We start from the raw sequence: 13,812 nt of genomic DNA on the forward strand, positions 1-13,812 counted from the left end.
CCTTGACTGACCTCTAAACCAAAGCATCCTTAAAAACCACAAGTCAAAACTGTCCAAGATCTGTCTAAGAATCACCAACAGGACAACACAGCCATTGTTCAGTGTGTTAAATTCTGGTACATAAGCACATGCATGCAGGGTATGCAAGTCCATCTCACGTACTGTAAACTCACCTGGCTCAACTCCACCAGGTGTTCCTTTGCCTTCTGAAGTTTCTGAACCAGCTCGTTTTTCTGGGCGAGTTCCTCAGACAGCTTCTTCACGGTGGAGTCCGATGACTGGAGCGAAATGTTAGCACATTTACATAAAAAATTTACAAAAATGAAAGGTTGTTTGTAACAGGTTATACTGATTATACTGTATATGGCAGATGCGACTTGGTTCAACAATGACATGAACGACTAATGGTGAACATGTGTGTTGAGCGTGTGTTCGGACCTGCTTTGGTAAGCAGATGTAAGCCAGAGGTGCTTACGGAGGGGTGGAGAAGTTTCTCAGATACTTGTATTGTAATATGACAGCTGTCATTTCATTCCCCTATGAACCCAAATCCAATCTAATATATTGCATATAGACAGATCACATCACAGCGCTGTCTGAGCAGACAGATTTTTCTGTGCATCTTGTATTTATTGTAAATTGCTGAGAACTGAGACAAAATCGTATCACGAGCTGTAATTGAAAGGCAGCACAGTTTCAATTAAAAGTCACTTTTTAGTCTGTTTTATGAAGTGCAGTTAAGGTGATAATTATTATCATCATTCCACAAAGTCTGGGAAATAGTTTTTTGCACATTTCTTAAATTGTGTTTTAAATCTAGATGTCATTTTAAAAAATAGAAACATGTTTTACACTCAACACCTGCATTTCGTATTTGAAGTCGCAAATTATAGTCACCGGCAGTTTAACTATGGCAACAAACGGACTACAAATCATTTTCACTTCTCAAGTGTGAATGTGCAAACAAGCTGTACAGGTCTGGTCTTGTAGGAAACCTGCTGTCAGGAAACTAAAATAGCATAGATACAATATCTTAGATACAATATCAAAAACACTTCCAGATGCTATCAGAACAACCCTTCCCATATGTCAAGTTATGCAACAATATCATGTAAAAAATGCAATGACTAAAGGGACAGTACTCCCAAAAATAAAAATTCTGTCCTCAGTTCTTCATCCTTATGTCATTAAAACATGGATGACTTTCTTCTGCAGAACACAAAAGAATATATTTTGAGAAAGAAGTTTTGTGTCCATACAATGAAAGTCAATGGGTTTGGTTACCAACATTCTTAAAAAAAATGAAATGATTCTTTTGTGTTTTGCAGAACAAAGAAAGTCAAACATGTTTGGAATGACATGAGGGTGAATAAATTATGAAATAATCATTTAAATACTGCAAATGTAATACAAAACTATTTTCTATCAACATACAATACTATATCTATCAACATGCAATATTTTTTGTGAATTTTGCCAAAATAGAGTTTGCACCAAATTATCAAGCATGAATGATTCCAACATGCATGCAAATGATATTCGGTTGATTACTAATGATTTTATCTCACAATAATAATCAACACTAATGTAACACTAATCCAGATGTATGTCTATGTGTGTGTGAATCTCCTACCTGCTTGTCCTTCTCCACTGAAGTCAGCATGTTCTCCAGCTCCTCCAGGTCTCGGCACAGACTGCAGCACTCAGCTTCTAATCTCTGACGTTGGGAGGCCAGCTGAGCGGCTGCCCCCTCCTCCTCCTCCAGACGTTCCTCCAGCCCTGCCACCTGGGCCTCCAGCTCCCTCCTCGATTGGACCATCTGCACACAGCGCTTCTCAGCCTGCTGCAGGCTCTCCTGCTCCTGCTCAGAGGAGGGAGGACCAGGAGAGAAGGCAGAGAGAGAAAGGTGATTCGACTGCATGAAAACCCAAGGGGAAGATCTTCAAAGGGTAAAGAAAAGAGAACAAAGTATCCAGCAGCACAGATCGTCACAACTGTGCCGTTCTTCTAAAAACCTGAGAAGGATAAAATAAACTTCCCTTGATGAGCCAGTTCTGTGATGAAGCGGATCATTTACCAAACTAGTCCCAACAGGACGAACACGCACTGAGCTCTTTCTGAGTCACTGTGATATCTCTCCTCAGCAACTTTTCAGCCTTAACTTAGATGTTTGCCATCATCACCAAAGTATCTGCCAAGCTAAAAACACCCAAATTTGGGGGTCCTTGTGAATTTGGCACGAGATCCATTTCCATAAATGTGCTTTAACGGTTCTGTTTTCTATCACCCTGACAAGTGGCTTCACTCATTCATTTTTAGACTTATTAGTAAAGTAGCCTTTTTTAACACTCACTGTTAAAAACAATGACTTATAAAGACATCGATGGTAGGGTTACACAATGTTAAAGGCCAAGATATAACAACCCCAGTTCAGGACTACTTGCCCCAATAATGGAAGAGTGTTGTTGGTTCATTGGTTTGACTTCCAAGGAACACACATACAGTACTGATGAGAAAAATGTGTCGCTTTGGAAAAAAGTGCAAATATAAGATGAGGTACGTATTGAAACTTGTTTGAAAACAAGTCAAGCAATTATTAGTAAGGTCTGGTAAAGTAAGCATTACGTTTTATTGCTATGCTACAAAAAATTATTACTCAGACATTACTCTCCTTAGCTCAGCTGAGTTCTCAGTTGTGTTTAATTAGTCTTGACTCAGATGTCTGTTATAAAATAAAAATAAATAGCAAGAGATACAAATGAGATTAAAACACTTGTCAGGTATGGAGCTATGAAATAAATGTAGGTAATGTAACTCAAATGATCTACTTTGGTAAACTTTGGTTTGATATCATTCATTTCATAGTTTTAGTAAATATTAAAGGGATACTTTTCTTGTTTGGTTATACAGAAATAAATATATTTGGAAGAATGTTAGCAACTGACAGTTCTGGGGCAACTTTGACTACCCTTTCTGCTGTGGTATCAATGATGCTCCAGCAAAGTCTGTTGCTAACATTCCAAATGTCTTTCTTTGTGTTCAACCAAAATTTATACAGGTTTAAAACAACTAGAGGGTGAGTAATTCATGACAGAGCTTTCATTTTTGGGTGAACTATCCGTCTAAAGATATCAAGGTGAAATGTTCACATAATGTTCTTTACCTTATGCAGGGTAATAAGAAAACAGTCAATCACAAAAAAATGACTTTAGCTGAGATGTCACAGGTAGGCTCACGTATTGATATCTATTGATATCATATTGCCTTTTGATAACACTTGACACATCTGAACTCAGTTTATGACACTATTAGCATTGCTTCTTAACACTCTAGTGGAGACATATGTGAGATTTCTGGCTCTTTTTCTTCGGAAAATGGAAGGATCTGCTTAAGAAGAATTACAGGAAAAATATAAGTTAAATGAATTTTAAAGAAGGTGAACGTCTTGGTTACGGATGTAACCTCGGTTCCCTGATGGAGGGAACGAGACGTTGTGTCGAACCGACAGAATGGGGTTTGTCTTGAGAACCTATCATCTTCTGAGTATTTAGAAAAGGCCAATGAAAATTGGCGAATGAAATTTGCATGCCGGGCTCCTCCCCGGATGTCCGGGTATAAGAGGGAAGCCGGCGTGCTCATTCATTCACCTTTGGTCTGAGGAGCCTAAAGCATCCTCCCCTGACCGCTGGGGTGGGCGGCCAGTGTTGTGGCATGAGGGACACAACGTCTCGTTCCCTCCATCAGGGAACTGAGGTTACATCCGTAACCAAGACGTTCCCTTTCTGTCGGTCTCTCGACGTTGTGTCGAACCGACAGAATGGGGTTCCTATGGAAAACGCCACAGCACTGAGCCGCGTCACAATCTCTGCGGAGCGAAGTTGACTGGCCTGGGCGAGTCAGACGAAGACGCTAACGCGAAATTATGACCCTCCAGTGGAGAGGAAGGGGGACCCAGAGCTTTACACAAAGTTGGGAAGTCCCTGTCACCGGCCTAGTTCTCTAAATGGCGAGAAGCCGCCCGGCACCGTACGGGCCACTGGGTAAGCATTATTCCCCCCGGGGGGATAAACGCTGCAGAGGCCACTACCTACCATAGGGAGGAATTAGTGGAGACACCACATGGTCTCACCATCAGGGGAGAACTCATGGGAGGAATGTGCGGACTGCAGGAGTTAACCGCAAGGTGGGAGTCCACCTGGGGAGGTCATGGGTTGCCAAGGTGGGAACCATTCATGAGGATACATCAGACGGAACAGCACACGGAGGGGGGGGGTTACCACGTCTGGAGCACTAGGTCCGGTTAGAGCTATGTGGGAGATAACTCAACTGTTCCCCGGCCTAAGGGGGCAGGGCTGCTCTGCCCCAGCCTGTCCCCTGGAAGGGTGCTTAGTGATGGATGGAATGCCTGTACTTTACCCGAGGGGAAAGAAGTGAGGCGGGATCGCCACTGCTCCCCCCGGAGGGGGAAGGGCTTCCGCAGGCGTACGCCCTACTGGCTGCCGGTCCCACACCTTGCCAGGATGCGGGCTGACACCGGTTCCACGCGTAGGTATTAGAACCTCACGGAGTTGTTGGGCATAGCCCAACCCGCAGCTCTGCAGATGTCCGACAGAGAGGCGCCCTGAGCCAGTGCCCATGAGGGGTGTGCCTCACTCCCAACGGGCAGGGGCGAATTGAGATCGGTATGCCCTAATGAGGGCATCCACGATCCAGTGCCACAGCATCTGTTTGGAGACAGCCCTCCTGCTGACCTCCGAAACAGACAAAGAGCTGCTCAGAGCTTCTGGGCTCTGCGTGCGGTCCAAGTAGAGGCACCGTGCGCGTACTGGACACAACACGGACAGGTTGGGTCTTCCTCCCCGGTGGGGAGCGCCTGCAGGTTCACCACATGGTCTCACGGGAGAGTGGTGGGAACCTTGGGCACGTAGCCGGGGCGGGGTCTCAAGATAACGTGAGAATCCCGGCCCCGAGTTCTAGGCAATCTGTGGACATGGAGGGTGCTTGTAGATCCCCTACCATCTTGGAGGTGAGCGCCATGCGGAAAGCCGTCTTTATCAAGACTGAGAAAGAGCGGCAACCCCGAGAGGCTCGAAGGGGGAGGAGCCTCTTGAGGCCCGCCACCTAGGTAGCAAGAGGGTACGGAGCGCGGGTAAGGTGGTCACCCTCTCGCGCCCCTTAGAAACCTAATGACCAGGTCGTGCTGTCCCAGAGGCTACCCAGCACTTGGGTCATGATGAGCGGCCGTAGCGGCTACATACATTCCCAGTGTGGAGGGGGAGAGGTTACTCCCCAGTCTCTCTTGAGGACGGGTCAGCTCGTACCCGACCGAGCAACTCCGCGGGTCTTCTCGCCGAGAAGAGCACCAGGACGAGAAGAGGCACCACCTATGGGCGTATAGCCACCCAGTGGCCGAAGCCCTAGCCTGAGTGACGTCCCAACCAGACCAGGGGTGGGTCACTCAGGATCTCCTCGTCCCGTCCAGACATGGAGACCAGGTTCTGCCTGGGATGCCGTAACGTGCCCCTTCCCCTGGGGAAGCAGTTCGCCAGGGGGAGCGGCCAGGGGGGAGTTGTTGTCAGAGCCTTAGCTCCGAGAACCAAGTCCTGGTTAGGCCAAAGGGGGCGTAACTAGTACCACTTGATGCTCTTCTTCCCTGGCCTTGCACAGGACCTGTGCAATGAGGCTCACTGGGGGGGAAGCATACTTCCGCTTGTCCTGCGGCCAGCTGTGCGCAAGGGCATCCGTGCCAAGGGTTGCCTCGGACAGGGAGTACCAAAGCGGACAATGGGTGGAGTCCGGGGAGGCAACAGGACCACCTGTGCCTGGTCGAACCTCTCCCAAATGAGCCGGCTGCGCGGGGATGGAGTCGCCACTCTCCGCGAGGCGTCGACTGACGAGAGAGCACATCATCTGTCTGGTTCAGGACGCCTGGGATGTGTGTGGCTCGCAGGGAACTGATCACCTGCTGACTCCAGAGGAGGCGCCGAGCGAGTCTTGTTAGCTGCCGTGAGCGAATCCAATGATATACGCCAGAACAGCTGTGCTGTCCGACCGGACCAGCACGTGCTTGCCCTGCACGAGAGGTAGTAGCCTCCTCAATGCAAGTAGCACAACCAACAACTCTAGGCAGTTGAAATGCCAATGCAGGCGGGGGCCCGTCGACCGCCCCGACACTGCTTGCCCGTTGCACACGGCACCCCAACCCCAAGGAGATCATGGAGACCAGGGGGTTAGGGTGTGTCGGCAGAAAAGCGTGTGACCATACGCCTGCTGCCGGTGTGCCACGCTCTCCAAGGAACTTGACTCTGTAGCCAGTGTTGGAGCGGTCGTATGTGCATCGACCCGAGGGGGACCACCCCCGCCGAGGATGCCATGTATCCCAGGAGCCTCTGAAATTGTTTCAGGGGGACCCCCGACTGTCTGAAAGCTTCAGGCAGTTCAACACTGATCGGGCGCGCTCTGTAGTCAGTCGCACTGCCTCTGGGAGGCCGCGTGGGTGCGGACTTCCTCGTCGCAGGTCTCGCGCCCCCTGCGGGGGGTGAGCGGGGCCGCTCATGAGGACAGAGTCGAGTTCCCTACCGAGAAAGAGGATGCTCTGCACCGGAGAGAGCTTGCTCTTCTCAGTTGACCTGTAGCACCACCGATCTAGGTGCCGGAGCACCAGGTCCCTGTGTGTACACAACAGATCTCGAGAGTGCGCCAAACTGAGCCAGTCGTCGAGATAGTTTAGTACCCGCACACCTCCTTCCCTGAGGGGAACGAACCGTCGGAACGGCCGATGTCGAGGGAGGATCGAGACATGAAGTACGCGTCCTTCAGGTCGATTGCCATGAACCAGTCCTGACACCTGACGGACGTCAGGATGCGCTTCTGCGTGATCAACCTGAAAGACAGCTATTGTGTAGGTGCCTGTTCAGAACACACAGACCCAAGATAGGGCGCAACCCCCTGCCTTTCTTAGGGACAATGAAGTACAGGCTGTAAAACCCGTTGAACATCTCGGCTGGTGAGACGGGCTCGATCACTCCCTTCACCAGAAGGGTGGCGCCTCGGCCCGAAGTACGGGAACATCCTAGCCTCTGACTGATGTATATCGGATGCCCTGAAACTTGGCGGGCGTGAGGCGACTGTATCGCGTAGCCGAGAAGGATCGTTTTCCCTAGCCAGCCTGACAGTCTGGGAAGCCGGACAGGCTCCCAGAATGAGACAGGGACTAAAGGTACGATCTTTTTCATCGTCCCCCCGGGGGGTGGTTCGATGGCTAGCAGTACGGATTCCTAGCCGGATGAGGTCCCCTGGGGAGGAGATCGGCTCTGCTGTTTTTCCTGCCTGGCGACTGCGCAGCTCAACGCACTGTCTGACTGAGAGTGCTGAGGGCTGGTGTTTATACTCGACATTGCGCTTCGCCATGACGCAACGTTGAGTTTGCCGTTCACCGTCGTGCAGAGGGTGGGAGCGGCTGTGATAACCCAGAGAGTGAGGAAACTCTCCTTTTTTGAGAGTAAGTGGGCGCTAGCCCCCCGGAGGGGGCCAGCAGATGGAGAGACGGGGCAGGATCCGTCCCTATCCGACTTCCCAGCGATGTGGCTGGGGTCGGGCGCAATGGTAGCCTCGATTCCCCCTGAGGTCTTCCCATGAGGGGCGCTTCACCGCGGCTGCTGATGGGGCGATGGTCTCCTCTTCACTGTCTCCTCCAGGGGGGCCGCCTGAGTGGGGGGCGCCAGAGCTGGAGGGCGTCGAAGAGGACCAGGGCTGCTGGGAAGCAGACAGTGCACGGGACTCGACGGCCGAGGCGGCCGAGTCGCGGCACGGAGGACTGCTTCTTTACTGTCGAGAACCCTCCGGGGGAGGCCGCGTGCGGGTCTCGCGCCCCCCGACGAGCGGGGGTGAGCAGAGCCGCTGCGGCTCGACAGTAACACCAACCAGCCCCCCTTGCGAGACGGGTGCGTCGAGAAAGCGGACCTTATCGGCGTTACTCATCTGCGCAAGGATCGGCCAGAGGAGTTTCTCATGGACCACAAGTGTGGACATCGTCGGACCCAGGGACCGTGTGGTCACCTTGGTCGCCCGTAGAGTGAGGTCGGTGGCGGCGCGGAGTTCCTGCATAAGCGCTGGGTCGGTCTTACCCTCGTGGAGCTCTCTCAACGCCCTGGCCTGGCAGGAGCCATAGCATGGAGAGAGGAGGCAGCTTGGTCCACCGCAATGTAAGCTCTCGACACCAGAGATGCGGAGACACCACATGCTTTGGACGGGAGTCTAGGTCGAGCCTCCCCCAGGTGGCATACTCCACCTGGGGGACAACAACGTATCCTCCAGCTGTCTCAACCTCGAAGGAAGAGAGGGTGACGGAACTTTGTTTGATGTGAAACGTGCCGGAAAGGGGCGTTCCAGGTCTTACTAAGTTCCTCATGCACTTCCGGTAAACACGGCACTGGGGGCGGGCGCGGCTTGGAGCCGCGCTCAAACCCGAGGCGCAATGTAGCCTGCCGCGAGCGCCGGGAAATGCAGTGCAGGCACTGCAACCCAACACTCACGGCGGCCTGGGAAAGCATGGCTGACATTTCGACGTCGGCTTCTTCCTGGGCTCGACCCCCCGAGGGAGGGAGCCCGTGGAATCATTGGAGTCAAGACGGCGGACCTTCTCCTAAGGAACGGTCAGACGAGCGAGACGAGTTGCGAACGGTCTGTGAGCCAGTGGCTGGCGGATTATCGCTCACAGTAATCCTCATATCACCCTCGCTGCTTGCCGTAGCGGACGGCAGGGCCGTAGTCCTGCCGCCACGGAACGGGGAGCAAACGAGGTGGTGGCTGAGTCCCGTGGGAACACAGCCACCTGTGACGCAACGTCTGAATCATCACCGCCCGCAGTGCGGGCAGGACGTATCCACAACGTCTGCCCCAGCGTACTGGAAGCAGGCATTGTGTCCGTCCCCCTCCTCGATGAGTGTGTTGCACCCATGAGAACAGCGGGACAAGCCACGCTGGAGAAATTTGCTCTTTTAAAAAAGGAAATTTGCTCGAACACCTCCGGAACTGCCGAGACGCCCAGGGGAGAGTCACTGCAGGAAGGGACCGTCCGCTGTCCACGTCGTAGATTCCAGCAGAAAGAATGATCACCCAGATCGTAGAGAAGCTCACCAGATGCGTAGGCTCTGAAGAACAAACGGTGAATGAATGAGCACGCCGGCTTCCCTCTTATACCCGGACATCCGGGGAGGAGCCCGGCATGCAAATTTCATTCGCCAATTTTCATTGGCCTTTTCTAAATACTCAGAAGATGATAGGTTCTCAAGACAAACCCCATTCTGTCGGTTCGACACAACGTCGAGAGACCGACAGAAAGGGAAATATAGACGTGTGACAACTGAAGAAACTATGATGACATTAAAGAATGATTTGCTTGCACAAAATTGGGAAATTGTTTATAAGGAAAATGATGTGGATAGTGCTTATAATACATTTCTAAGAATTTTTACATCATTATATGATAAAAACTGTCATAAAATGCAATACTGTTGTAAACAAAACCGCAAAGGTCAACCATGTTTCACAAAGGGAATAAAAAAATGCATGTAAAAAGAAAAATACACTCAGAGAATTCATTAAGCAAAGAACTGAGGAGGCAGAAAATAAATATAAAAAATATAAAAATAAGTTAACTAATATTATTAGGATTTGCAGAAAGACGCATTACTGGAAATTATTGATTAACAACAAAAATAATCTTAAAGGAATATGGGATACATTAAATAGTAGTATTACGAAAGGTTTGGGAAAAAATAGTTACCCTCAGTATTTTATTGATAACAACACTAGAAAGGATAATATGGTTGAGGTGGTGAATGTGTCACGACTCTGCTTTATCTTGTCATGGATTTCTTGGTCTTGAGGCAGAGTCGTGGCAAATCCTTATGTTTTGTGTGAGAAAGCCATGGGGTGTTTATCTTTTGACACTCCATGTGTTTTCTTGTGTCTTGTCATTGGCCCCGCCCCTCTCGTTTCCTGTATTGCTTCCCTGCCGTGTCTAATGTTCCCCACCTGCCCTCGTCAATTATGCTTCGTTTGTCTTTCCTATTTAATGCCCTCATGTTTCATTGTCCTGTGTTCTTGCGTTGTATGTACTTGTTCTTGTTAGTGCCCCGTGCTGTTCCGTGTTCTCGTCCTGCCAATCTGCTGGATTATACCATGTCGTTTTCAAGTTGCCGTGTCTCTTGGTCTTGTGTTTGCAGTCCTGTTCTTTGTGTGAGTGTTAGTTTGATCCTGTTCTTTTGGTTTTTGCCCCCTCGTGGAAAGTCTTTTGTTTCAAGTTTTGTATTTTAGTTCTGTTCCTGTTTTACTCCCCCTCGTGGGATTTTTTTCATCTATTATCATTTAACCCCTTCACGCCTGCCTGCAATTGGGTTCTTCCTCACCAACCGTGACAGAATGGCTTTGATGAATTTTTTTGTGAATGTTGGACCAAAATTGGCAGAAGAAATCCCTGAAGCACTGTCAAGGGGAGATTGGAACGGGAATTTAATAGAAAGGAATCCCAACTCAATGTTCCTTACAATGGTGGAAGAAAAAGAAATAATAGATATTGTAAATAAATTTAAATGCAAATCATCTACGGACAGCAATGAATTTGATATGAAAATGGTGAAAAGGGTAATAATAATATTAATAAATAAACTGGGATTAGGGGGATAGTATTGCATTGGATGGAAAGTTATTTAAGAGATAGGAGACAATTTGTGAAGTTGGGAGAATATTCATCGTCATATTTGGATATGGTTTGTGGTGTCCCCCAGGGGTCAGTACTGGGCCCAAAATTATTTTTGGTTTATATAAATGATATTTGCAAAGTTTCAAATATTGTAAAATTAGTTTTATTTGCAGAAGATGACAAATATTTTTTGTTCTGGGAGGGATTTAAAAACACTAGTAGAGACTATAACTATAGAAATGGGCAAATTAAAAAGATGGTTCGATAGAAATAAATGATCATTAAACACTAATAAAACTAAATGCATGTTATTTGGTTATTTAAAAAAATAGTACACAAGCGCAGATACAAGTTGATGGCGTAGTCCTAGAATGGGTTTCTGAAAATAAGTTTCTCGGGGTGACAATAGATGATAAAATAAGTTGGACATCTCATATAAATCATGTACAAAATAAACTTTCTAAAAGTGTGGCAGTACTGAACGCAAAGACTTGTAGTTTTGAACTACAAATCACTCCACATTCTTTATTGGGCATTGATATTACCATATTTAAATTATTGTGTGGAGGTTTGGGGTAATACATATAAAAGTAGGCTAACTTCATTATTTTTGTTACAAAAAAGATCAATTAGGTTAATTCATAATGCTGGTTTTAGAGCTCACACAAATTCTTTATTTTTAAATTCAAATACATTAAAGTTGGAAGATCTGATTAATTTTCAAACTGTACAAGTAATGTATAAAGCAAGATACAACCTACTCCCTGGGAATATTCAAAAAATGTTTTCTAATAGAGAAGGGAATTACAATTTTAGGAGGGAAGGTAACTTTAAACATATTAAGGTTTGCACTACTTTAAAAAGTTTTTGTATTTCTGTATGTGGAGTGAAGTTGTGGAATATATTAAGTCCGGTGATCAAGCAATGTTCAAGTATTATGCAGTTTAAAAAGAGGTATAAAAATATGATTTTTACAAGGTATAGGGAGGAAGAAGGGTTTTGACAAGGTGTTTTCACCAATTAAATTGTACATTAATAGATTTTTCTTCTTCGGTTTTGGTTGTTATTTTTACTGTTTTGTTTGGTTTAGTTTGGGACATTATTCTTCTTCATGGTGAATATAAATGGAACTATGTGGGTTTTTCTAGTTCTGAGTTATTTAGAGATAAGATCGATTATGCTGATAATTGTAATTATTTTAAATTGTTAAGCATATGTAATAGAATGTGGAGTGGAGAAGGGGGTAGGGTTCAGGGCCGCATTAACGCAAGGGCTTACCGGGGCTTAAGCCTAAGGCCCGTCACTGCAAGGGGGCCCAGCCTTTACACAAATATATATTTTTAAATTACATATTTAAAATAATTATCTACATCTCTGAGTTGTGAAGTGCGGCGCAGCCAGCGGTGCAGTAGATCGTGTGGAAAAAAAAGTGCTGGCTCCAGGAGCAACCCAAACTGCGAAAACAGGGCTCTAGAGTGCGACCAATTTGGTCGCACATGAGACTTTATTTCTCAATGGTGCAACTAAAAAAAACCTGAGGTCGCACCGGTGCGACCAGCCGTTCGAGGGAGAGAAAAAAGTCTCCGCGGCTCTGAAAGTCTCCCTGTGATTCAACAACAGACACACATCGTGGTCTAAACCAATCAGAGATAGTGAAGGGCGGACCCCCCTCTGATTGGACGTGGTCCAGATTTTCCTGTAAGTGTGTGTACCAGAGGTCGCGTTAACTGAAAATTCTCTGTCATTGACAGATTTTTTTTACCAGTGACGGACAAATCTGAAGGCCGTCCGTCCATCAGCCATTTTGACGGATTACAATGAGGGCAATTTGTAACTCCCCATTTCCCTTCATTAGAGTGTGATATGATCGCGAAGGGACGTGCGTGTTTTCACCCGTCATTGTTACCGACTAGACATACAGTATGTGATGTGATCTGAGAAAACCCGTCTGATGTCGCGCTGGGGCGCGGGAAAGACAGTTCACCTATCGAAGTAAACCACATAACATGAAGAATGAAGGAGTATCAATGCACATTTCCCGCCAGTGCTGCGTAAACTACGGCATACAAAGTTTTTATACAATGTTTTCGTGAGATGACAGAGCTCCCCGTCTGCAGCACCGGGAGTTATCCGATCGCAAAACATACAAGGGATGATCAAAAGTCCAGACACTATGCACATGATAAACAAGGTAAAACTTGCTTCACTGCTTATTAGTTGTTGTCCGTAATGTTTGCTAGTTTCCTTGTGTAGTGATAACGGCAGAGCTCCCGTTCTTTAAGTGTGCCCTGCACCATTTTCCTTACTTTCGTTTTATACAACGGTTTTGTACAGTATTTTTAGACTTCAACACTAGGAAATGTTTTTTTTTTATTAAATTGTTATTAGAGTAAGTCTTTTACCACTGTAAAGTGACTTTTACTTGTGATACTGGACTGTTGTGCTTTTATTTTCATCACTTAACTTTAAACCCGTTTTCCTCCAAATTCCATTCCTGAAAATCCTATAGCGCTTCAGCCGACCTCAGCCATAACTTTTGTCACATACACAAGGTATGAGCAAAGTAAAAACTGATTTGGAAAGGGCTTGAATATGGTATCAAAAACTGTAATATATAAATTTGCACCATGTGTTGGGTTTTCCCAGATCGAATCACATATGAACATAAACATTAAAACATTAAATATATAGATGAATATAAACAACAACGGCTTTTTTGGGCATTCAGTTGTATTAAAATACAATAAGTTCCGAGACGCAAGTACAGCGTGATGACGTCACGAACATACTAATTACCACTTAATGCCACCTTGCACCATAGTGACGGGTAATATAGATTATGACGGATTTTTTACGAGCCTGTCAGTCAAAATAACGGACAATAAAAAAGTCTAGCGCAACCTCTGGTGTATATGTGTGAAAATGCGTGTGCTGCAGTCAGACAGAGAGGTGAGGAACCTATAGGCCCATCAGTTAAACAGAGTGGATGTAGCGCGGATGATGAGAGAAGATGAAAAGAACGATTGACAACTTTTTCGTGAATAATGTTAAATTAAGGCCTGATCCATCCGAAAACCATAAGCAATGCTCTGACACGGAGCCATAAA

General features: G+C 46.9%; 1 protein-coding gene across 1 annotated transcript in view; it reads right to left on the reverse strand.

The window, feature by feature from the left end:
- Nucleotides 1-173: 173 nt before the first annotated feature.
- LOC130551129 (myosin-6) overlaps nt 174-13,812 on the reverse strand; it is a gene marked incomplete at its 3' end in the record, with an annotated part of 37,811 nt that continues 24,172 nt past the window's right edge. Inside the window, exons 3-4 of the mRNA XM_057328675.1 lie at nt 1,634-1,861; nt 174-278 (exon numbers count right to left, since the gene is read on the reverse strand). Of these exons, the coding sequence (XP_057184658.1) occupies nt 174-278; nt 1,634-1,861 (333 nt within the window). The remainder of the gene's footprint in view (nt 279-1,633; nt 1,862-13,812) is intronic.

The sequence above is a fragment of the Triplophysa rosa genome, unplaced genomic scaffold (assembly GCF_024868665.1).
Source record: "Triplophysa rosa unplaced genomic scaffold, Trosa_1v2 scaffold65_ERROPOS296704, whole genome shotgun sequence".
Lineage (NCBI taxonomy): Eukaryota > Metazoa > Chordata > Actinopteri > Cypriniformes > Nemacheilidae > Triplophysa > Triplophysa rosa.